Source organism: Peromyscus maniculatus, chromosome 6 (genome assembly GCF_049852395.1).
Source record: "Peromyscus maniculatus bairdii isolate BWxNUB_F1_BW_parent chromosome 6, HU_Pman_BW_mat_3.1, whole genome shotgun sequence".
NCBI classification, from domain to species: Eukaryota; Metazoa; Chordata; class Mammalia; order Rodentia; family Cricetidae; genus Peromyscus; species Peromyscus maniculatus.
The window spans coordinates 36175639-36201820 of record NC_134857.1 but is presented as its reverse complement, the minus strand read 5'-3'; the positions used below and the strand labels follow the sequence as shown (position 1 = coordinate 36201820).

The 26182-nt window shown below is 43.6% G+C and overlaps 1 protein-coding gene across 1 annotated transcript in view; it reads left to right on the top strand.

Annotated features, from left to right (window-relative positions):
* Frem2 (FRAS1 related extracellular matrix 2) overlaps nucleotides 1–26182 on the top strand; it is a 148747-nt gene that overhangs the window by 6149 nt on the left and 116416 nt on the right. The window contains exon 2 of the mRNA XM_006977580.4: nucleotides 5504–5593. Within this exon, the coding sequence (XP_006977642.1) occupies nucleotides 5504–5593 (90 nt within the window). The remainder of the gene's footprint in view (nucleotides 1–5503; nucleotides 5594–26182) is intronic.

Here is a 26182-nt window from a genome sequence, read left to right as displayed (position 1 = left end):
ATTTTGTAACTAAAAGACAATATTCATTTATATTTATTGGAGAGTTTTCTATTGATTCATGACTGAAAAAACAGCTGTTCAAAGACAAGAGATAAATAAACCTGTCCAGAGTTATTAATATTATATCTCATGTAACAGGGCGCAGCCCTGGGGTAGGTATGCTCAAAAAGGGAGCACACGATTAACGATATACAAGAAAACTATGTCTTCATTCATTGGCTAACTAGTGATCTATCTCATTAAACTCAGCAAATATGAAAAGAGGATTAATAGTCAAAGGAGGGAATTATTTCATTATTATTATTTTTCATTATTCTACTGCTTTTATTTTTACTGTTATTTATTATTTTTCCTTAATTACCTTATTATTTGCAGTTATGTTATTTTTATTATTGTTGTCATTACTTACTTCATTGCTATTTTCCATTCATCGTTTTTAATTCATTATTTCCTCAAAGCCTTTTCTGCCCGGTCCCAAGCAGTGTCAGACACCCCTTGCCTGACCCACCTGCGTTTCTGAGGCCCCTGAGGCCGCAGGCTCTGCCGAGGTTAGAGATGGAAGGGCAGGTGACCTCTGCTGAGTGGCTCCGAGAGAGAAGAAGCCATTCAGCCGCTAGCTGGGAGGTTAAGGCCCTGTTCTCAGACCCTGCAACTTCCATTACAAAGGGATTTGTGTTGGCTTTCAGGAAACTCTCTCAGCACCCGAATGGAAACTCGATCTCCCCGTGTGGGCTCTGGGGTGGAAATGGCGTGTAACCCCAGGACATCCCAGCGGGGGTGTTCTTTTCCTGCTACAGCGGTCTGCTCTTCGACAACAAACACTTTACTAGCCGGGGATGTTGTGTCGGAGTGATCTCCTTTTCTGTTTGATGCTGGCAAACAGCTTCACACTCCAGCCTCCGACTCTTGGCTGAGCGCCTGCGTGTATCTCGGGCCTGCAGGGACAGGAAAACCCCCAGAGTGTGAGTGTCATGCCAGCCCAGCAGAGATTTCTGCAGTGTTAGCCTGGCGTGCTTTCATGGAACGGACGGACGGAGGAACTATTCGAGAGCAGAAAGCCTTATTTCTCACCCCACCGCCCCCCTCCAACTCCTCCAGCTCCCACCCCCATCCCCACCCCTCCCCCCACTCCAAACCAAAGTGTTTTCACGGGGGTTTTTGTTGTTTAAAAGAATGCAAGAAGATAAGCTAATGATTTCTTTTAAATTCTACAGACCAAATTCAACAGCTCAAAAACACCTCCCAATTATTCCTCACATATTGAGCCCTAAAATTATGCTGTTTTATTGTAGACATTTTGTTCTGTTCTGTTTTCACAGAGTTACATGATTAAATTTTATTATCCTTGTAATTGTGGAGAAGTTATATTTGGTTGTTAAAAAAACTATAGTTTTAAAAATTACATTTTAAAAGAACTTACCCCGTCCTAATAGAAATTCAGACTCGGAGGAGGAGCACTTCTGATACTTCATCACACGGCACTCATTTGAACAAGTTGGGGCTGGAGTTTGGATCCAGCAGTTATTTATGGAGATTAGATAAGTCGTTAAAGATGCAGAGGGTTCCTTCACAGCCGGCTGCTCCTCCTGGAGGGACTGAGAGCCGTGCGGGGCAGGGCGGCCTTACAGGTAGTCAGTCTGGTTTGGGTTTTGCTTTATCTTGAAGAGAGATAAGCGAAACTGAATTTTGATGGAGTTAAACCTTTCTAGCAAGTGTGGCCAGAGAGGTTATTCCTAAGTTGATTAACTCAGTGGCCCTTGGGGGACATTTTAAATTGATTTCAAAGCCTTAGGAAAATGCATTGCCAGCAAAGGTTCACAATGCAGAGTTAGTCAGGTTCGAGAGCTGTGTCCATGCCTACACCATTGCAGCTGGCTCCCAGGTCTAAAGCACTCATCTCAAGTGCCTCGACTTTCCTTTTTCTCTACCATGAGTACATAATGAGGCTGCAGAGATAGCTAAGCAGTTAAGAGCACTGGCTGCTCTTACAGAGGACCCAGTTTCGGTTCCCAGCACCCACATTGCAGCTCACAACTACCTGGAACTCCAGTTTCAGGAGATCTGATGCCCTCTTCTGACCTCTTTGGGTACCAGGCAAGCATGCAGTGTTCCCTGGTGCATGCAAGCAAAGCACTCATCTACAGAAAATAAAAACAATAAATAGTGGACACACGCTGATGTTTTGATTGGATAACTTGTTAATCACTTTCAGAAAGGCAGAAATCCCCCCTCCATTTTTACCAGCTATGATTAGAAAGGATATTTGTTTAAAATAGATTACTTAAAATGGTTGTGCAAATCAATAAAATAAATATATCAAATATAGCAATTAGAAGAAAATCTAATTCTTAGATTATTGTTATAACATTTCAGCTATCTTAATTATTGTGTCCTCTTTGTATTTAAGGAAGGTACCGTTTATGTACATTTACAATTTAGGGTTTTTTTTATGTACCTGTAGAATAACAGCACTGTCATCAAGAGTCTCCCAAAGTTATAGGGAAAGCGATAAGCTTTGAAGTGGTTATTTATTTCAATGAAATTCTCTCTTAATGTATTTAAACAAAAAAGACCTTTGACACATGTTGTATAATAGAGGGTTTTTTTAAACTTCTATCTTTATTTTATTTTTATTGTATGAATATTTTGCCTGCTTGTATGGCTGTTTGCCGCCCGTGTGCCTGGTCCCTGTGGAGATCAGAAAAGGCCATCAGCTCTCCTGGAACAGGGGTTACCAGAGGCTGTGAGTCACTCTGTGGGTGCTGGGAATCATTCCAGGGTCCTCTACAAGAGCAGCCAGTGCTCTTAACTGCTGAGCCGTCTCTCCAGCCCGTGAGCTTTATATGTAATTAATTAAAAAACTTTTGTTTAGACTTACTGTGTGTATGTGTTTTGCCTGCATGCATGTCACCCACATGCATGCATGCAGCGCCCAAGGGGACCAGAAGTGGGCAGTAGATCATCTGTAACTGGGATTAAAATGGTTGCAGGTGCTGAGAACTGAACAATGGTCTTTAACAAGAGCAGCTGAGCCATCTCTTCAGCCCCCTATCATGATCATGATTATCATCATTGAAATTATCATTATTATTATTATTATTATTATTATTATTATTATTAACAACAAGTAGTGCCTCTAGATTTTCATACAAAATTTAAGAGCAGGTGAGAAGGTTAGAAGGCTACAGGTCATGGTGGGCACAATAGGGATGTGTAGCCAGCAGGCTTCTTATCACTCCTTACTGAGAAACAAGTAAACAGGCCAAGCAAGGGCTGTGCAGGGGCTGTGCAGGGGCTGTGCAGGGGCTGTGTAGGGGCTGTGCAGGGTCTGTGCAGGGGCTGTGCAGGGGCTGTGCAGGAGCTGTGCAGGGGCTGTGCAGGAGCTGTGCAGGGGCTGTGCAGGGTGGTGCAGGGTGGTGCAGGGGCTGTGCAGGGTGGTGCAGGGGCTGTGCAGAGGCTGTGCAGAGGCTGTGCAGGGTGGTGCAGGGGCTGTGCAGGGTGGTGCAGAGTGGTGTAGGGGCTGTGCAGGGGCTGTGCAGGAGCTGTGCAGGGGCTGTGCAGGGGCTGTGCAGGGTGGTGCAGGGGCTGTGCAGGGTGGTGCAGAGTGGTGTAGGGGCTGTGCAGGGGCTGTGCAGGGGCTGTGCAGGGGCTGTGCAGGGTGGTGCAGGGGCTGTGCAGGGTGGTGCAGGGGCTGTGCAGGGGCTGTGCAGGGTGGTGCAGGGGCTGTGCAGGGTGGTGTAGGGGCTGTGTAGGGGCTGTGCAGGGTCTGTGCAGGAGCTGTGCAGGGGCTGTGCAGGGTAGTGCAGGGGCTGTGCAGGAGCTGTGCAGGGGCTGTGCAGGAACTGTGCAGGGGCTGTGCAGGAGCCGTGCAGGGCTGTGCAGGGGCCGTGCAGGGTGGTGCAGGGGCTGTGCAGGAGCCGTGCAGGGCTGTGCAGGGTGGTGTAGGGGCTGTGTAGGGTGGTGCAGGGGCTGTGCAGGGTGGTGTAGGGGCTGTGTAGGGGCTGTGCAGGGTCTGTGCAGGAGCTGTGCAGGGTCTGTGCAGGAGCTGTGCAGGGCTGTGCAGGGGCTGTGCAGGGTGGTGTAGGGGCTGTGCAGGGTCTGTGCAGGAGCTGTGCAGGGGCTGTGCAGGAGCTGTGCAGGGCTGTGCAGGGGCCGTGTAGGGTGGTGCAGGGGCTGTGTAGGGTGGTGCAGGGGCTGTGCAGGGGGCTGTGCCTCTTAGCCTCAGAGAGACTAGCTCCAGGTTAAGGTGGAGACTCAGGTGAGTGGGTGAGGCCACTCAGCTCTTTCATTTCAAGTTAAGACTCATGAGAGAATTTGCTGACTTTAAGACCTTCAACGGAGGACTGTGGCATGTAAAAATAGTGGAAAAAACTTCAGAAGTTTTTAGTTTTCTAGGAAAGCGGCCTGTGCAGACTGATATTAAAAAGTATGGGACACTGTGGCGGAGCTAACGTCCTGCAGGGGTGCAGTACACTTGGACTTGGTCCTATGAACTAGAAAGCAGACTTCCCCATTGCCAGGAATGTTGGTTTATACGTGTTCCTTCTTTCAGAGCTGTGAGGCATGTCGTACCTCCCAAGGGAAGGTTCAGAGTCTATGGCAGAGCGTGCTGACTCCAAGTGCTCTGCTCACTCAAGACAGTTTCCTCATGTTGTTATTTTGTTTATCACCCATGCGAACTCCATAGGACAAACCTAATAGAGATTTTAGAAATTAGAAAAACCATAAACACACAGGAGACAGGTCAATACTGCAGACCTGATTGATGGTGTTCCTAGCTAGATTCTGACTTTCCGTGACCTTAGAAACTCACTGACTGGCCCAGACAAATATATGTTAAGTATCACAGGACAGAATGATATTTGTTTCATTAAGTCATATGTGTGGCATTATTATTGAAGAGCGGAGCTGCTAAAATGGGTGAATTTTTTATATTGTATATTAGTAATGTCGATAGATCTATCTATGCACATGAGTTTGGTAGACTTAGAAGCAGTGAAGAAGGCCATTCTGAGGAGCTAAGGCCTCTACAACGCTTTAAAGCCATCTATTGTACCATAACAGCTAAGAAAAAATCACTACCCTGGGGAAGAAAGCCTCTGCTCCTTCCTTTGGCTCCCTGCAGGACTCACTCTGCGAGGGAGGCTAAGCATGTGACTTCAAGAGGCCCCGGAAATCTGCCATGCCTCAAAATATCTTCCTTTCCCACCTGTCACGGAGCCTGCCATGCCATATTTAGTCAGCCACTCCTTTGGCGGGAAGGGCCACCACCTTGCTATTATTATAATCTAAGTCTGGCCCTCTGTTTTTCTATGTGCAGGATCAGATTTCTAGAGGACAGCTGCTATCAAGGGTGTAGAGATAGAGAATAAAGCATCAGTTCCCCCTGAAAGGGGATCTAAACATGTTTTCAGAACCATCATAGCCAATAGGATTTATTGTAAGTACAAGCCATCAGTTTTGATACAGTAATTAATCACCTTGCCTTTTGGTTGCTTTTTAGCTGACATTGATGACTTGAAAATATGCTATGTCTTAAGAGAGAGAGCTAATGCCACAAGTGATATGTTCCATTTCGTAGTAGAAGACGACGGTAAGTATTCCACTCTCTGGGTGGTGAAACATCATCGGGAGGCCTTTTAATTTTATTTATCTATTTGTTTGTTTGTTTGTTTGTTTGTTTGTTTGTTTGTTTGTTTGTTTTGGTTGCCCTTTGACTACATTGCTACAAGGAATCTTCATCAGGTGTTACTTTGTGCTCATTTGCTTTTGCACAGAGTATATTTTGTGTTTGCTATAAAAGGTTTAGTCATTTCAATCTGACAGAATTCTATTCTTCTGTGGATGTTATATTGTTTCTGTCTTGTGATTCACAAGAGCAACAGCGACAGAAAGAGAGGAGAGAGAGAGAAAGAGAGAGAGAGAGAGAGAGAGAGAGAGAGAGAGAGAGAGAGAGAGAGAGAGAGAGAGAGAGATCTGTATAAACTGGGTACCTCTGCCCAGTTGTTTAGACTATGCAGGCAGCAGGAAGATGTTGGAATCCAGCCAGGCTATCGTCACAGCCTGTGCCTGCCCTGGTGGGTCTTTCCCTAATAGGGTCCCCCTCTCCAGTTTGCACTTAAGGGCTACCTCTACTCAACCAGAACTCTGTGATAAATAAGCATGGCCTTGTTGCCCCAGCATCAGGGTGTATACTGGTCTTTGCTTGGGGGATTTTTGTTAGTTGGTCTAGCTTAAAGTTTCCTTTGGCCAAATTTGAAGAACTCTGTAGAAACTGGCATGTGCCTTTCTGTCTAAATCTCCTAGACAAGAAACTTTATTGCCACCAGCCACCCCCAGATCTGCTCAGACACTCCTGCTCCCAATGGCTCTTCCTTCTCCCCCTACAAATACAGACCTTGAAGCATGTAGCCACTTCTAGATTGAGTGTAAAGATGTTTTGGTTGTTGTGTGTCCTCATGGAAAGCCACAGAGTCTCATCAAGTATTGTATAATCAGGACACAGGAGGTTCCAAGAAAGAAACCAGCATGCTAGGGAGACTATAGAGAAGAGGAGTTATTCAGACTAGGTCTGAGGCTGTTTCCTGGTGACATTTAAAATATGGCACACTGTTAGTTAGGTCATCTACCTCAAAGACAGAGGCTTCTTACCCTCTGTATCTACTGAAGCTTAAGATGCCCTTGCTTAAAATTCCACTGGAAACAACATGACCAGGTGTCTGAAAGTGATGTCCATTTCGCGCATGCCAGAGAGGTAAAAGAAGGTTTCCCAACTTGGCCAGAGTTATTTGATTCCTACTTCAAATCCGAGGCTCAATATAGCTAATGCCCGTGTTTGAAAGGAAGCAAGTCGTAGTTTAGTATTTGACATACTGGCAAAGGAATCTCAGTAAGGACCAAAGTCCTAAGAAAGGAAAACCAACTGACAAGCTAAAAACAACATACTTACTGAAACCTGTTGCTCAAAGGCAAAATTGTGCCAAAAGAAGTTGTAAAATTAGATCTGAAGTAATCAAATATCAATTTCAGGTTAAAAGGTTTATCTTTGGGATGAGTGAACAAGCCTCAATAACAAAAATATTCTTTCTTAAAGTTACAAAAACAGAAGAAACATTAAAACATTAAAAATTCCATGGCATGCCAGGTGGTGGTGGCGGTGGCGCACGCCTCTAATCCCTGCACTCAGGAGGCAGAGGCAGGCAGATCTCTGTGAGCTCAAGGCCAGCCTGGGCTACAGAGTGAGTTCCAGGACAGGCTCCAAAGCTATACAGAGACACCCTCTCTCAAAACACACACACACACACACACACACACACACACACACACACAAACAACCCATGGCTTGCAGCCAGAGAGATGGCTCAGCAGTTGAGAGCATTGGCTGCTCTTGCAGAGGACTCGGGTTGGGTTCCCAGTACCCACAGGACAGCTCACAACCATCTGTCCCTCCAGTTCCAGGAGATCCAATGCCCTCCTTGGGTCCTTCTGACCTACTCGGGCACTGCACACATGTGATACACATATGTGCTTGCAAGCAAAACACTCATACACATTAAATAAAGATAAATCCTTAAAATACCACAGCCTTTATTTTAAAATGTTTTGTTTTTCCACATTTATTTATATACACACCCATAATTATTCTACTATTACACACATTTTTTGGCTAGGTGGGATGGAAAAAATTAAATTAAAACTGTACTCGAACTTTGGAAAGCATTGTATTGTCTATCGTATCTCAAAATGGTAAATAAGGATGGCTGGTTAAAGAGGTCAGGTTATTGTTTAGGTGTCTGAGGATGTGGTGGGGCTTCTGGAGATGATCTCTATGGTTGTGAAAGTGGGAATGAAATCATTCCAGGAGTTCCTTTTGAGTTTCAGTTTCACATGGGCAGATATTTATATTAGAGATATGATATTTTAGAGATATCCACCTCTGCCTTCCTCTCTACAGGCATAGCATTACCTGTGGGGCTCAGCTAGATCCTGACAAAGAGTTATTAAACACCCGAACCTCCCTGATGTAAGAAAAATTCCTTTTGACAGAATAAACAGGAATCTACAAGACCAAAAAACAGAAAAATGTATGTGTATCTTAGAATTTATTCCACCCAATTTTTAAGGAGGGCTTTATGTTGTCTTGCAAAGGGTCTAACATTTGGATGAGGCATTTAGTTCTGCTGAGATGTATAAAGTATTAGCCATAGTGATCCTCTACATTACACACCTTTAAGTCATCTGCGAAGTGGAAGTGTGTGGACAGCTTCCAGGATCTCACATCTGGGCAGCTGTCAGTCACCATTGCGTAAGATGAAGAACTTTCTATGTCCAACCCTCTTTCCAACCCATTGAAGTCACCTTCTGCAAACCCACAGGACTGTCTTTTAGAATAGTGACTAGCTAAGTAAGTTCCCAGGACAAACACAATCCTTGAATCTTTCTAAAAATAAAATATTACAGTCAGGTTGTGCACGCCTTTAATCCCAACACTTGGGAGGCAGAGGTAGGTGGATCTCATGAGTTTGAGGTTAGCCTCGTCTACAGAGTGAGTTCCAGGACAGCCAGGGCTACACAGAGAGACCCTGTCTCGAAATGAAATGAAATAAAATAAAATAAAATATTACTGCCTGTCAGGGATCAAGAATGGAAGAAGAAATGGTTGACAGCAGAACCTGGCAGGTCACAGGATTCTCTTGTTACGAAGTGGTCACGAACGGGTGACCATTCGCCATTCAGGGGATGGTTCTTGGTACACCCTCTTTGCACTTTGGGGTTTGGAGCACTTTGATGTTAACTATCAAGTGATGGGAGGAAAGATTAGTGAGAAATGGATAATGTTGGGTTTTATCTCAGGAGGCTCCTACTGAACACAGTAACCAGTGCAGAGTTGTTATTACTATCCTTAAAGGAGCATTTTCAGAAAGAAAAAAAAAAGTAGTAATCAGAATATTATATAAACAATTCCGCAAGTTAAAATTTGAAGAGAAATAAGCGTTTTCTACACGATGTAGAACACACAAGCACACACGAAATCCTTAGGTCTCAGAGATCTCACAGCTGGGCTTTAAACTGTGTGATTTAATGTCACCTGCACAGTTTTGCTCTCACCACATCCCTCTGAGCTTAGTACAACAACAACAGCAAACATATCATTCCTATTTGGAAGATAAGTCAACAAGTGGAGGCTGAACTGAAGCCCAGGTTCCCCCGACCCCCAGCAGTGAAAACCCGTGGCTTCGACACTGTTCCCGATATGCAGAAGAAAGCCAAGATTCCCTGGCCTCAGTTCTGCACAGTGAGCTTTCAGAGAGGGCTGTGGTGGCCTTTGCCTTTAGTCCCAGCACTCGGGAGTCAGAGGCAGGCAGATCTCTGTGAGTTCGAGGCCAGCCTGGTCTACAGAGCAAGTTCCAGGACAGGCAGGGCTGCATAGAGAAGCCTGGTCTCAACAAACAGAGAGTCAGGATATTGTCTGCTTACAGAGTATCTTCTAGACTGTTGATTTTTGTTCTAAAAGACTTCAGATGACCCATCGTTCTTAACTTTGTGGTCATTTCCTGTTACTGTGGTTTAATTGTTAATACTACAAGGTATTCACACATAAAAGTGGTTTAGGGACCTGTGTAATTTTCTCTCCGAGGAACTACTCTAGCTGTGTATTGTGATGTGAAAGCTAGTTTCAAGTAACTATTTCAGGTATGTCCCACCCTCAGCCCTAATGACTGTTAATCTGCCTTCGGCACCAGCTCAAATGTCGTTTCCTTTCCAGATCCGTTCCCTGCACCTTGCCTAGGAAGTTAGCCATGCCCTTCTTGGTGCATTATATCCCTAACTTGACTTACAGCGGGAATGTGCCATTGTGACAATTAGCTCTTGATGCTGGACTCCATCGATGCAGAAAGAACACCTTCATCTCGAGACAGAACCTTTTATCCCAGGACCTACGCAGAGATGAACCTACAGCACGTCTAGGACAGATGTTAAAATGAGTGAGGAGGCAAAGGAAGGTAGAGCCCCTCATTACGCAAGGATTCATGAAACTGTACCCCAGGGGAAGTCTCTGTAGCCATTCCAGGTGGAACCTTGGCATTCCGTAAGAACACACTCTCAGCCTAGCTTTAACTTAAATCCCTATGGCACCGGCAAGGAGTGGTAGTTAAGCCTTCACGCTTAGAAGCATCCAAAACCAACTACTGTGGAGAGTGCTTTGAAATCTTCAGCGGAATGTACTTACGATCCGAAAGAGCCCCAGTGTAGAGTTCTTGTTACTATTCTTAAAGAAGCATTTTCGGGGTGGCGGGCAGTTTTGGGTATAGCATGTAAACAATCCCACAACTTAAAATTTAAAGAGAAATAAGCATTTTCTACATTACGGAATTTTTAAAGGCAGACTATAATTTTTGGCAAGGCCTTTTCTGCTCTGGTCACCCCAGTTTTGATTTTAAAGGGCTGTGAGACAGACAATAGCTAGGGAAACAGAAAGCTGTCTTCATGCAAAGTCTGCTCAGGATCATCAGAAAGGTGTTATATCATTTTTTAACTTATTTCGTTGTTGTTGTTCTTTGTTTTAAATCTTAAAGATCTCAGCCACTGTTCTGAGAGGGTCTTGGAGGAAAAATGGGGATTCTGAGGGCTGGGTCAGACTCATGGCCTCCCAAATGCTTGGCAAGTGCTCCACCACTGAGCTACATCTCCCTCGGATGTTTCTTGATGAGCCTAAGATTAGGCTGTGTGGTCACCCGGCTTGATAAGCAATGTGGGAGGAATCTTATTTAATTCTTTATGATACTGGTTTGAGTTTATCACTTCCTCTTCTGAGTTCGCCTATGTCCCAGACATGCAGTCTAACTCGGCGCTGCCTGCCATTCCAGCCACTGGAGCTGGACAGCAGACATAATCTTAATCTGTGTTGGCTATTACAGTGTGTCTGGTCCACAGCCAGATCATTCTCTGTTGTTGCTGGTGTCTTTCCCTTTATGGTGGCCAAATTCCCATCCACCCAGATCTTTAATTCATGAGCCACCGGAAGATATAAATGGTGTCTTGAGATATAAGGAAGTAACAGTCATTTCTGTCTATGAAACATCGGTTAAGGCCAAGGCTTTCAAGCTTTCATTCAGCATTTGACAAATGAAATACTCAAATACAAAAGCGTCATGGGAACCTCTTCATTCTCGGCAGAAGGAACATGAGTTTTGACTTGAAGCTGGCTGTCCCTTCAGGATTGGAGGCAAAGTAGTTACTGATGATTAGCTTGAATTTAGAGAAAGGGCTAAAAATATACAAGTAAGTGCAAAACTTATATTGTGGGAAAATGAAGATTGTGAGGACAAGCATCGAAAGACCATCCTAACATTGACCTGATACTGCCTCAGCCTCCCTGGTGCTGGAGCTTTGCAGTCGTCTATGGCTGAGGACGGGGGGGGGGGGGGGGGGGGGGGGGGGCGGCGACGACATAACGACACCAGAGCCCTAACTACAACATGGTGAAGTGATGCCAAGCACTGATAGATAGGCTTGAAATGAGGACACATACAAGTAAAGCTCCACTGGATACAGATGTTGGAAAGACATTGGCTGCTGTGGCTAATGTTGTAAGCCCTGCCTTTTTCTCTGAGCAGTTAGAAGAGTTCAAGTCATCAAAAGTCTGTCTCTGGGGAGTTGCTGCCTTCAAGGCATGGCTCTGACCACACACCTGCTTAGTGTCATCGAAAGAAGTTACTCTTCTGCTACAAAAGTGCAACTCAGATTCTATCAGCTATCTTTACCTTCATCCCCAAAGTCCATATCATATTAGCACACACTTGGCTTTATTCCAGATGTTATTTTCCTTAAATCATGAAACTGTTGGCAGAGATTGAATTCCTACAGAGAGACTTAACATGAATCCATATTTACACCCAAAAGAAATGATAGTCCCCTTTCAAAGCTAAGCAAATCTTTCACAGTGATCAAAATGCCATAATGTCAAACCAAATATTTATTTGTGGTACCTGTTCTAAAACTCGGTGCTATTTTATTCTGTACCTTATAAGTTTGTTCTGTGTGGCTGGGACAAAGGGAAGGCTGTTTTCCATAGTCAAGTTTATGGTTGTAACCAATATTATTCTGTATTTTGTAGAGCCAAAGAAATGCAACCAAGAAACCAAGTGTAGTATAGGAGAAAGACCCGCCCCTGAGCCAAGCATCTCCAGCTTCCTCAGTCTCAGTTGCAATTGTAGGGGGGGGGGGCAGGTGGAATAGTGAGCAGCTAATGGGGTTCTTCTGAAGACTGAGTAAGAAAGTGCACAGAAAAAAATGGCCATTTGTACATCTTAGTGCCCTGGGAGGGAGTGTGTAGGGAGGTGCTCTGTCCCTTCTGGCTCCTCCCCTTCCCCTCTTTTCCTCACTCCCCCCACCCATTCTGTTTCATTTGTTGAGGCAAAATGTCATTATGTAGCCCATGCTGGACATAAACTCATGGTCCTCCTGCCTCAGCCTCCCTGGTGCTGGGGTTTACAGGAGCATGCCTGTACCCAGAATATCTCCGTTTCCTTTGTCAGCTTCTTCAAGTGTCTCTTTGCTTCTGCACTTTTCTTGTTTCCTTCTCCTTTTTCTTCTCTTCAGCCTTTCCCATGGCAACTATCTGCACAGTTTGACTGGCAGCTTTTGACTGACAGGTGAGGGATCTACAGATGTGAACATTGGGATGGTGATGAGCTTTTCTTCAGTGCACAGGGTAGAACCTCCAAATGCTTCCGGCTCCCTTTGCAGGGTGTTAGTGGCTTGGCTAAGACTGTCGTGAAGAATTTTCCCGATTTTAGACAACAGGGGTGTACAATTCATATCTCTTAGCTTGTTCGAGTTCTCCTTTCCCACAGCTGGGAATATACGTTTTATATGCTTCAAAGTTAAAGACAGTAACTTGATTAAAAAAAAAAAAAAACTAGAACTCTTTAAACACCTATATTTAGCAAACATCCAGTCAAAGGGCAATTTTATATGGAAATTTCTCATACATAGGCTGAAGATGCTGATAACATTCTATATTTATTCAGGTCTTCTAATCACCTAATTATGTTTCATGTGTATACATGCATATGCACAGACACTCACACACACACACATTGCTGTCGCCACTGTAGTGACAGATATTAGTAAGGAAAAGGTCACTTAAATGAATGTACAATTGAGAATATTCATAAATGTAAACAGTGAGAAGAACATAGTCCATGAAATTTTTTCCTATGGTTATTGAAAAGCGAGTGCCATGTACATTTGCACGTCCTGAGCACATCTCTTCCAAAGCCAGTGTTGCCTCTGGAATGATTTATTATAAGGTGCCCTTTGGCCCCTTGTACTGATCACTGAAGTAATTCTTTTCTTGAGATTAGAGGAAAACTTACTAGTATTTAAAATACTGTAATCCTAAGGTTTTTGTGAGTAAAGACTGGGTAATTAATGAATTTTATTTATCAGCTACAATGATAAAGTTTTTACCTTCTAAATGTGAAAGTTGTGTGTTTCTGAAATCCAGATGAGGACAAAGATACAAAGTGACATACTCAATCCTCAGTGCAAATAAGGAAAAATAAGATGTGCTGAGCTTGAACTTGGTGAAAATATTATGAATGAGTAAAACACACACATAAAGCATTGATGATTTTGTCCTTTCTGCTCACACAGAGACTGATTTCTTAATGTGCATTTCCTTAGGGCTAAAACACTTATGTAAAGGAGAAAGAAATTTTTATCATCAGCATTCAGTTTTGGAACAGATAATATAAATTTACTAAAACTATTAATTTACTAATTGTCTCTGACTTGGATAATTAAAAAAATCAACAACACTTGCCAAGTGGCTATATATTTGCAATCTTTTAATGTTAAGAAAGCAGTGTACCTTCAGTTGATTTACATTTAGAATCCTAACAATGTTGCCAGGGGAACTTTCCAGAATGAATTATTCAGTTATGGCTAATTACCATTTAATATAAAAAATGGTATACTAGTTTTAGCATCATTTGAACAAAGAAACCAAAAAAAGGTTGAGAGATAATTACATAGCTATGTTTTTTTTTTTTTTTTTTTTAAGTAGTTCTTTGTTCTTCATGTGAAGTTAGATTTAAGCTTGGAAAATAACACCCTTATGCTACCTTGGATGAAGGAACCCTGGCCGCAATTCTCTTTGTCTCACTCTGGCAACATTTCTTCAGACGGGGTGGGGAGTGGGGCCCCTGCTCTTCACTTCTGGGCTGGATTCTCGAGCAGAGAAAGTCATCCTACCCTGGTCATGCCGCCTGCTCCCTCTGACTCCGCTTAGGCAGCTGCGAGTTGTTCAGCACACTGAAAAGGGTATTTCACGTAGTGTTCAGGAAAGCCACTTCAGAAGCTGAAGAGGAAGCCGTGAAACTGGTCAGAGGACTTTCGAAATCCAGGAGGCAGGAGAGAGCCATTGTGTGTTCCCATAATTCTCTTGTTTTTGTGCAGAAATGGCTGAAAACTGAGGCCATCTCATTGTGGCCATGAAACATGGAAAGCTGCATTTAAGGAATTGTTTTCTCCAACTTTTTCTTATTGTCTGGATCTCAAAGTCATTTCAGTACCCAATCCATATCCACCGAGTCCTTCAATCCAGCCAGTTCTACCTAACTTTTGATTTCTGATGAGCTCCATTCCCATTTAATTCCCTGGTACTGTTTCCATTATGAGCATATTGATTTAGTAACCCAGCAGATGCAAACTACTTAAAATAATGGCTGGTAAAAGTAGGTGTAGCTGGCATTTTCTTTGGGCCAGCAGCCAGCTCCCAAACAAAGACACGGAGACTTATTATTAATTATGAAAGCTTGACCTTAGCTTCGACTTGTGCCACCAGCTCTTTTAACTTAATTTAACCTGTTTCTCTTCATCTACTTTTTGCCTTGGGGCTTTTTACCTTTCTTTCATTCTGTGTGTCCTATTTCCTGTTTCTTCCGTGTCTGGCTGGCTGCCCCCTGGCATCTCCCTGGTATCTCTTTTTCCCCCTTTCCCCCCCAGACTAAATTCCTCCTCTTATTTACTTTCCCTGTCCAGAAGTCCTGCCTATACCTCCTCCCTTGCTATTGGCCATTCAGCTTTTTATTAGACCAATCAGGCGCCTTAGGCAGGCAAGGTAAAACAGTAATGTCAATGTTCTGTCTTATCATGGTGCTAGGTCCATTCTCAACTCTCCTAAGGTGATTACATCCAAACTGGTTTTGTTTTTTGTTTGTTGTTTTTTGTTTTTTTCTCCAAGACAGGGCTTCTCTGTGTAGCCTTGGCTGTCCTAGAACTCACGCTGTAGACCAGGCTAGCCTTGAACTCATAGCCTCTGCCTCCTAAATGCTGGGATTAAAGGCATGCATTACCACCGTCCGACTCCAAAATGTTTTTTTTTTTTTAACTTCACAAAATGGGAGAGATTTTCATATAGTCAGTATCTGTATTTATAGATAAAAATCAAGATGCAACTCACTATTCAGGGCCAATAAACTGGAAACATAGATGGCTGTAAACCACCATGTGGGTGCTGGGATTGAGCCTAGGTCCTTGGAAGAGTGCTCTTTATGCCCAGGCACCGCCCAGCCCCACCTTTGCTTGGCCTTTGATGCTGTCTGTGTCAGGCTGTCTCACTTTTTATGAAATGGAACTCCTCCTCTTACTTGTGTATGTCTGCGTCCATTTATGGGAGAAAAGAATTTGCTTCTCAACGTCTCAGCAGTGATTCAGGCTGCAGCTTCTTTAAGCTGGCTGCTGTAATACGCATCTATGTTTGTTCCGTGCACCATTGAGAATGGAGTGAGTGTATACCCTCATCTTAATGGATGGATTCTATCCCCCTTTCTCTGCATCACTTAGACCAAAATGAGGCAGTCAGCAGCTGTTGCCTGCCCCTTCTCAACCAGGTTCTACCATATCTAGGGCTTCCTCAGGGGCCATATGGTCACCTTGACTCTTTCTAACATTTTATCCCTTTAAGCTCTGTTAACTACAGCTAGTGAGCTCACCTCTGACTATTTCTCTGTGGTACAAGTTGTATAGGATTGCTACTGTTTTCAGTTCAAGAGTAGTATTCTAGCAGAATTCGATCAGCCTGCACCTCCAGGTCCCCATCCCCCACACTCTTGGGGAATGGCATTGTCCTTCTGTACACTGGCATTGTACACTTTCCACACAGGCCCTCTGTGTCTTCCTACCCATCCTTCCCACACACCCACTCCATTGGTACAGAAATCCTATCTGCTGTCTGTTGTTTCCTGTCTTCCCAACACACCTGCGTACACAGTTACACACTTGTGCACAGGACGGAACTACCATTGTCAAGGACGTTAAAGCTGATCCCTAGATGGTATGCAAGAAGGGAGGGACTAGGTGGTGACTGGATTTCCACGACCCCAGAGTCATTGACAAAACCTTTCAGATTAAAAACAGCTTAATCCTCATCTTGATAACTATGAATGTTTTCCTTGAAAAGTGTCCCATTTTCTCATCTGAAAGATTATTACAGTGAATTTTATCAATGGGATTCCGTGGAAGTTTTCATTTTACACAAATATACATATTCATTATAGGAAGACAGCAAATACAAAACTAAAATTAAAAACGTACACTAACTTAATCGTAATAACCAGGCAAAAATCGCAATTACATTTAGCTATGATTTTTTTTCCCAGATCATGCATTTTGCCCCAAAAAGCACTGTTTAATATATTCTGTTCTAACGCCAGACTTTTGAATTTCTTGGTACCTTTTGGACATTATTCTAGATCAATGAATATAGATCCAGAGGGGTGTGTGTGTGTGTGTGTGTGTAGTGTGTCAGTGAGGCATGCTTGCGAGTGTGTGGGTGCCTCTATCTCTGTACACACATGCAAAGGCCAGAAAAGGATGTCTTCTCTCTACCTTACTCCCCTGAGAGAGGAACCACCACTGAACTGGAAGCTGTCGTTCTGGTGATATTCCTTAGCTGGTGAGCTCTGGGGATCAGCCTGCCTGTGCCGCCCCACCCCCAATGATGGGGTAAAAGGCATGCAAAGCCTTGCTTTCCGTCTGAGTTCTGAGGAATCGAACTCAGGCCTTCATGCTTTCACAGCAAGAGTTTTACCAATGAGCCATTTCTCCAGCCCGCCCCTCCCCCAGATGGTTTTAATGGTGTTTGTGATTTCCTATGCGGTTGTATTATACAAGTTATTTAAACAACTGCAGGCATTTTTAAAGAAATCTGCATTTACATAAGAGTGCTTAAATACCTTCATCTGATCAGTGTGACTAATTACGGCACCCCCTGCTCTGCAGGTGAATGATATTTTGAGAACGCTCAAGTCTGTTCTGTCTTCTGTTGTTAACAAGTAGAATCTTGCTGCATTCTTGTTTTTATCAGCGTTGATAAGAACAAGATCCCGTCTGCCATGCCTTCTCCTTATTATTAATAGAAAGAAAGTATAGTTTAGAATGGCTTTTTGACCTTGGAATTCCTGGCATGCCTATTCAGAGCATCTACCAGCTCTGAAGTCATTTTATATCCATGTGTGATAAGTCCTGTGTAAACAGTGTGTCTTTAGTATGTGCTAATGGCTCCTATTCCACTAGTTTCGATTACTTTCGCTGTATAAAAAAAAATAGCATTGAAAATATTTCTTTTAAGAGATAATTCTAAGACAGGATTAGTGAGGCCTGCATGTAATCCCAGCCCCTGGGAGGCAGGAGCAGGAGGATCAGGAGTTCATGGTCATCCTCAGATATTTACAGAGTTCAAGGGCTACATAAGATTCTGCTTCATAAAGAAAAAGAAAAAAGAAAAACTCAGGAGGGAGTAGGGAGAAGGGGGAGAGGGAGAGAGAGAATTCTATAATACTTAGCAGTGACATGTCCCTAGTGTCGTGAAAGAGAGAGAATTCTATAATACTTAGCAGTGGCATGTCCCTAGTGTCGTGAAAGAGAGAGAATTCTATAATACTTAGTAGTAACACATCCCTAGTGTTGTGGGGAGTTATGCATGGCCCTTGCACAACTCCAAGGTGGGTAGGGTAGAGAGAGGCAGGTGATGCACATTCAACATTTCCAACATGGCCAGCACGTCACCCTAACAATTGAACTGCCCCAGTTTTTAGAGCACCAGCCCACAGTCCCCATCATCTACATTTAACATAGGAGGAAATTAAAACTCAAAGAGTTAAAACAAATTTCTCAGAGGGAGAGGAGGAACCCAGTAAGTCAGGGGCCTGCCATATGTAAGGATTTGGGTTCAATCCCTAGGCCCTCCCAAACAATCAGACAAATCCCTCAGAGTTTCTCTTATTGTTATAACACATTGTCACAGATGTGGTGACTTAGAACAGCATGAAGGTTAGAAGTCCAAAAGGGGTCTAACTATGCCAAAGTCAAAAGTATAGGCAGGTGTGTCTCCTCTAGGAGAATCTGTCTAAAGAGAGCAAGCCAAGGCTGGAGAAGTGAATCAGTAGCTAAGAGCACTCACTGTTTGTATCCAGGCTTGATTTCCATCCCTGACATCAGGTAACTTACAGCTATCTGTGGCTCCAGTTCCAAGGGACCTGATGCCTTCTGTAACTTAGCCAGAGCTATCTCAGCGGTGGGGTCTCCCGGAATGCAAGCATGGGGACAGGAACGAGCAGAACCGTGACCCTGAGCTAGTATCCTTGTTTATCCCTGTGTTGTTCAGACTTGATGCTCTAAAGAAAATCACTAGCCCCCTGCCGACTCTACTTGGATTTGTGGGCCGAGATGCACAGGGGGAGGGGCCAATCCAAGTGGCCACCTTTTCATTGACTACCTGGTGCACACAGCACACTGATGGAAGAAGGTACAGAGCATATCTGCATTCTGGAAGATTCTCATTGTGTCTCTCATTCAGTAGATCCTGACACAAGAGAGCAAATGCATATTTTTAGCCCACAGCTGGAGGAGCAAAAGGCTAAAGCCCACAATTCCTCACTAGGGTGAGGAGGGAGACATCAACATGCCTAGAGGGTTGGGGTCTAAAAGAAAAAGTTCTCTTTGTAACCTTGATAGAGGTCCCATACTACTAGAACATTATCAAAAGTGGAAGAGTATTGGAGATGTCCAGTTAGGGATAGGGGCATACACACACACACACACACACACACACACACACACACACACACACACACACACTTTTTTTTTTTACAAATTGAAAGAGACAAAAATATTTCTATGCATGGGTTTTTGAAGCAAGCTCCAGGGTCCCTAGAACTTGGAGAGCAAGGCCATGCAAAGGAGCAGGCTTGGGTGAGTCAGGAAGCCACGATGTCAGGGCAGTAGCCTACTGGGGGCCGGGGCCGTGAAGCAATCCAGCCCAATAGCTCCACAGTCACAGTGCACTTGCTGTATGTGACAAACCCATCCTTATGGCAGAGTAGGCCTGTAACTTGTATCAGACTCATGCTAATCTAGAAGTCAGGTGTATGTGTGAAGGGGGGCGGGGAGGTGCCTGCCTATGTAGCCCAAGATGGCCTGGAACTCAGACCCTCCTGCCTCTGCCTCCCAAATGCCATGTTTATAGGTGTGCACCTCATGCCTGGCTCAGAAGGCAGTTAAGCAGTAAGTTTTATGACAAAATGTGCTTGGCCAGGCTAATACCTACTCCAGCCATAAAACAAGTTGTGAGGCTGTAGGGCAAAAGATGTCAGCTGTTTCATGCTCCAGTTCCTAGAAGTGGTCTCCCTCTCAGAAAATATTTTAGCTCTGATGAATCCAGTCATCTTGATGAAACTTGCCAAATTTCATTTTGATAACCATAAATTAAGTAGCATTTACTCTCATGTGTTAAGAGAATAAATGCAAGCTTGTTGTCTCACCGTGGTACCAAGATTAGTCCCGCGAAACAGAACTGCAGGATAGACGATGAGTTTTTATTCTACTTGAGTGGAACTACTGCTTAGGGAGGGGATGCCCTCCCCTCTGCAGGGCTCAGAGCCCCCTGGAGAGGTTTTACATTTGCATATCACAAGACAGTTCCAAGTGCCATTGTTCTGATTTTTTTTTCTAAGACAGGGTATCTCTGTGTAGCCTTGGCTGTCCTGGAACTCACTCTGTAGAGCAGGCTGACCTCGAACTCACAGAGATCCGCCTGCCTCTGCCTCCCGAGTGCTGGGATTAAAGGCGTGCGCCACTGCCGCCCAGCAAGCTTGGACGTGTGTGTGTGTGTGTGTGTGTAATACATTTTATTTTTATTTTTATTTTGGTAGGCATCTAGAACTTTGATGTCTATGTTCCAGTATTAAGTGCAGTTTCATTTCACAGGAACGTTATGGCATGTTTTGAATGGTTCTGTCATCTTACTTTCTCTGCAACATGGGAAAGTTCCCTTTGCCCTTCATCTTTGCCAACACTTGATGCTATCAATGCTTTGAAATTTTACTATCTTGATTAACTGGCGAATTATCATTTCTCTAAGAACTAATGATACCAATCATCTTTTTCAAGTACTTATTGGTCAGTCATGTTTTCCTTTGTCAAATATCTGTTCATATCTGCTCACTTCCTAGTTGTAACATTGTAAGAGGTTTTTGTATATATATAATTTGGGTACAAAGTCTTTGATAGAATTATATAACGTAATATTTTCTTTTTTATTTTTTATCATTTTTTATTAAGACACTTTCCACTCATTCCACACACCAACCACAGATTCCCCCATCCTCCCTCCTCTCACCCTCCAGTCCTCCCCCACAACCCACCCCTCACTCCGACCTCCTCCAAGGCAAGGTCTCCCAGGGGAGTCAGCAGAACCCGGCACATTCAGCCAAGGCAGGTCCAAGGCTTGGAGTTTTGAGTGATACTGAATAGTTAGGACTGCAGGGATTTGGGGAGATGGGATGGATGCATTTTGCATTGTGAAATGGTTGTGAGTATTTGTGGGCCAGAGGAAGAACACCTTAATATGTACCTTAAATGCTCCAAAGGCTCATTCAGTAAAGATTTGTTCTCCACTGAGGTGCTATTGGGAAGTGGTAGACACATTAAGAGGTGAGGAATGGCAGAATTATTTTCTAGTCATTGGGAATGTGGCCCTAAAGACTGGCTGAGACCCCAGTCTTCCTCTTTTCTCATCCTGGCTGGGAGGTTTAATGGGCTTCCTCTATTTCATGCTTTTACTGTGTTGTATATACCGTCTCCATTTCCAGGGGATCAGGCACAGACAAGCACATGGTGCACACACATACATGTAGGCAGAACACTCATACACGTGAAATTTAAAAATGAAGACATCTGGGGCTGGAGAGACGGCTCAGTGGTCAAGAGCGCTCCCTGCTCTTGCAGAGAACCTAGGATCAGTCCTCAGTACCTGCTTGGTATCTCACAACCACCTGTAATTTCAGTCCCAGATTATCCACTGCCCTCTTCTGACCTCCACAGACTCCCGCACAAAACGTGGTGTATGTACTTGCACACCTGCATACACAGATACACAGAGAACAGATGAACAGTTAAAGATGTCTGTTCTTCAGCTGCTGGCCCCCTGCTGTGAAGGATCTCACAGTAACGCTTCAGGGTAGTCCGGAGCAAGGGGGAGACATGGGCATGCACCTTTGTCGTGGTGTCTTTGGGCAAAGCAAGGCAGAGAGAGCAGGCTGAGGCCCGGCTACTCCGAACAGTTTCTGCCAGCTTCCAGTGCAAGGCCTGGTTCTTTGGTTGCTAGCCTTGAGGTGACGTGGGCAGAGAAGCTGATTCTAAAACAGAGGTCTGCTTGTGAGAGGTATGCTGTCAAGAGGACCGTTTGCTATCTCTAGGAATTAGCCAGTCTCAGCCAGGGCAGTTTCTCCTGAGTTGGCAAGACCTCAAACGCCTGGGCATCAGGAATCCAGAAAATAGAACCGATACTGGGGCAGAGGTAAGATGTGAAATGAAGTCTCTCGTGGGGGAGATGGGTGGAGAAGGTTGAGAGGTTGGAAAAGAACTTCTTGTATTGTTGTTTTGTTTCCTCGAGAATGAAAGACTGGCTGGGGGGGAAACGTCAACAAAGAAATAGCAGCTGCCTTTTCCAGATCCATCCTGTTGCCCAAACCATCCCAGTGTATTGTTTTACTTCAGACAGACGACTGTGGGTGGGGAAAATAAAAATATTTACCCACTACACGCATAATGAAATGACAGCTGTGGCTACACCTTAATTTGGGATCTCATGGGTGTTTCCAAAGTTAAGTGGTGGTTCCGTTAATCAGTAGAATGCTGCTAAGCTGCCAGGTATTTTAATTAAAACGGTTGAAATGAAAGGTGGTGATTGTCGGTCCTGATGGGGAAAGATTCTTTATTGACTTTAATTAACGTGCAGAAAAAGTATTGTTTTAATTCTCCAAAGCTTATTGGACGTGGTTGTTATGCCTTCATTTCGATTTCAGCTGCACTTAACCAAATATTTTCATCTATTGCGAAAAATCTCTGAATCACAAGCATGTGGGTTTTAGATTTGACGTGAAGATATACAACTCTTTGCTACTTTGTTTATGTAAGTAATTCTGAAGTGTTACTGTCTTGTTCATTTTAAACACTGTAGAAATGCAGATCAGCTTTCTGTACTGGAGTGTGTTCCTTATATAGATAAAAGACAGCAGGGCTTGAGCCAGGGTAGGGGCTGTGTTTCACCGTTTTCCCTTAGGATAGACCTTGACACAGGAAGCTCTCCCTGAGCATCCAGGGAATACATGAGCAAATGCACGCGTCATCCATCCATGGAGGTGGCAGCTGACTGAGCTTCAGCCACCGATATGTGGCACAGCACAGCCTCGGGAGAGGTCTGTTCCTTCAGCTTTCTTTCTCTTTTGCTTCTGACAATAACGTTTTGTCATTTCGTTGTGTAATTTTAGTGATGGCAAAGGTAGATCACATTCGAGCTAGCAAGCTCATTTCATCCCCCTCTGATTATGATGACAAATTAGCCTGAGCTTGTCTTCTGAGTGGGGTTGAAACAGCAGCTGGTTATGAAGTCACAGCATCTCTCAAACTTTCAGGTTAAACTTTTGTTTAACCACACGAGTGTCTATCAAATAAGAGCAGGTAATGTAAGGAGTCCTTTTCTGTCCCATCAGCCAGCTCCCAAATATGGAGACTTCTTATTAATTATGGAAGCTCAGCTTATAGCTTAGACTTGTTCCTAACTAGCTCTTACAACTAAACTTAATCTATTTATGTCAATCTACATTCTATCATGTGGCGTTACCTCTCTTCCATCTTGCACCTCCTGTTTCCTCTCCATGTCTCCTGGTGTCTCCTGTGTGCCTCGATTCCTCCTCTTCTTCCTTTCTCTCCCAGGAAATCCCGCCTATACCTTCTGCCTAACTATTGGCATTCAGCTTTTTATTACACCAATCACAGAAATACATCTGCACACAGTGTACAAATATCTCACAATACAGGTAGAGGTGTAAGGCATGTTTAAGCATCTTTTTAAAAAGACTGTGTGTGTGTGGGGGGGGTGTGTGTATGAATGTATATCTATGTGTGCCCAGAGGTCCACAATGACCTGAGTTTGATCCCTAGAACCCATAATTATACATGTTTATAATTAAAACACTAGAGATGGAGATAGGCTGATCTATGGGACCCACTGATCACCCACCCAGTCTAGTCTACTTGATGAGCACCAAGCCAGTAAGAAATTGTGTCTGAAAACCAGGTGGCCTGCTCCTATGAAATGGCATGAAATGTTGTCCTTTGGCCTCTTTAAGCACACATACACATGTGCACCTACGTGTCCATAAACACACACACACACACACACACACACACACACACACACACACACACATAAATGTCACTAAAAAGCCCGATTTTCAGACACTGGTTACATATGTACTGGCGTTTTCTTATGACTTTGCTGGAGTCTGACTGCAGTCTGTTCCATAGGCCAGTTCAGCCTTTGTCAGCAAACTGTGATAAATGTTCTTTTTAGAGATGTGTTGAGCATCTAAAATCATATTTCATATAAGTCCATGACACTAGAGGAATGGATGGGTGGTCATACTGAGGTTGGGCAGTACGTGTAGGCTATCTATATATTGCTTAACTATAGTTCTATCCAGATGTAGATAAATAAAAAGCAGCTCTTCATCTGAGGAACAGTCTAATCCTTGGTGTGATTATTAGGAAGTGTTAAGGGGGAGTGAACCCAGAATGCTCAAAACTGTTAAATAGACCAAGATCTTGCTGTCATGCATCTCCCCTGACCACGCTGGCTGCAGTATGAAGTAGCCTTTGCTATAACCAGATTTTTCCAGTTCTCTATTGGACTTTCATGGTTTGCATATGATACATTTGTTTAAACGGTGGGGAGAGATGGATTTGTTAAGACGTGTACTCTTTTTATAAATGATATTTCTTTCTGTTTATAAAGTGATTCTGTCTGCTAACCATCATTCAATGGTGAAAACTCAAATGGAATCCAAGAATTTCACATGAGGAATACACAGGGAACATGAACAGGGCATCTGGGCTGCTCTTAAAGGCACTTAAAGACTTACAGGCTTGACAGAGGGATTTCTTTTTTTTTTTTTTTTTTTTTGCTGTTCTGCTGGTGTGAATTCGTACCCACTTCTGGGAGGAAGGAATGTTGGATTGCTGGAGTGTCTCATTAAAGCTTGGCACTTTTTTGGAAAGACTTGCAAGAAGCATGAGAAAGAATTACATTTGACCTGTTCTTTAGGCAGCCTACTCTCCCCTGCCATCCTCCCCCAAAACTATTATTTGCACCTCATGTTTGGAGATATGTTTATAGCTTCGCTGGTATAAAATGAAAATGCTTTTATCGAACTGCGATTTGTCATGTGGACAAGGCTCATTCTGTATGTGCAGATAAGAAAGAGTTGGGAATATCATTGCATATTACAGAAGAGAAGGGTCAAGCTCTTGAAGTTTTTAAGCTGTAAAGACCTGTCACACGAACGTGGTTATAAAAATGCTCTTGGGGCTGGGGAGGTGGCTCAGTGGTAAAGTATGCAAGATGAGGACCTAAGTCTGCAGAATACATATAAAAGCCAGCATGGTGACAGGCACCTGTAATCTCAGATCCTACAGCGAGCTGGGAGGCAGAGGGAACAATCCCCAGAAGCTCGCGGGCCAGCTAGCCTGGCATACATCCACAGCAGTGAATGACAAAGAGGGAACCCTCCCTCAAACAAGGTGAAAGGTGAGGGCTGACACCTGAGCTGTCCTTTGTCCATCATATGTGCTCATGCATACACTAGAGCATGCACACACACACACACACACACACACACACACACACACACGCACGCACACACACGCACGCATGCACGCACGCACACGCACCACATTCTTAGGTAGCTTAGTGTCTCTTCCCATTTCTCAGGTATGTCTCTCCTCAGAGCTATTCATATATGTATGTGTGTTGGAAAATAACTGGATGGTGCCTGGAGAATCCATAGTTTTCTCTATTGCCTTTAAATTCAAAGTCAAGACTTAATAATGCTTAACCCCAGTCTTTTTTATAACAATAGTCCAAAATTCTCATAAAAGTCTCAAGAAAAGCATGTAAGGAAGTCTTTGAAAAGCTTGTGTAAATGTCTATCAAGTGTGCCTGGTGGTACAGAGGAAAAAATATATATGCTTAACTGACTTTCCTTAGGAGCTGTTATACACGTTAAATCAAGAAAATTATAATGATTAAAGGTGATGTTTTTAAGAGGTAAATGATTAAAGACGGTTCTCAGATAAATTAGCTTTTTAAAAGCACATTGTTGGAAGATCCTTGATAATCCAAATGTCCATAGAGAGAGCCAAGAAGCAAGGCATTTGATGAATGGGCTAGCTTGACAAAGGGCCTTTTATTTCATTACAGGAAAGAATTGGGTGGAAATATAATTTATTGTCAAGCCAGGCTATTTTGAGAGAGAGAGAAAGACACTGACCATATTGTACAGAAAGCCAACCATGTAAACTGGGACAGTCCTGAACTAGTAGTGAACCTAGAGATGACGGATATACCACCAAGCCTGCCCACCTCAACTTACTCACATTAACAATTACAAGATTAAATTTATTAACACAAAGAAGTGGTCACACTCAACTCCATAAGCAAGTAAGAAAAATTAACATACTCTTCAACCTACAGCAAAAGCTAAGAAATTAATTGAAGCCTAAAACAATGTCACTACTGAAAAGTGATCCAATGAACTCTGAGTTTAATGCC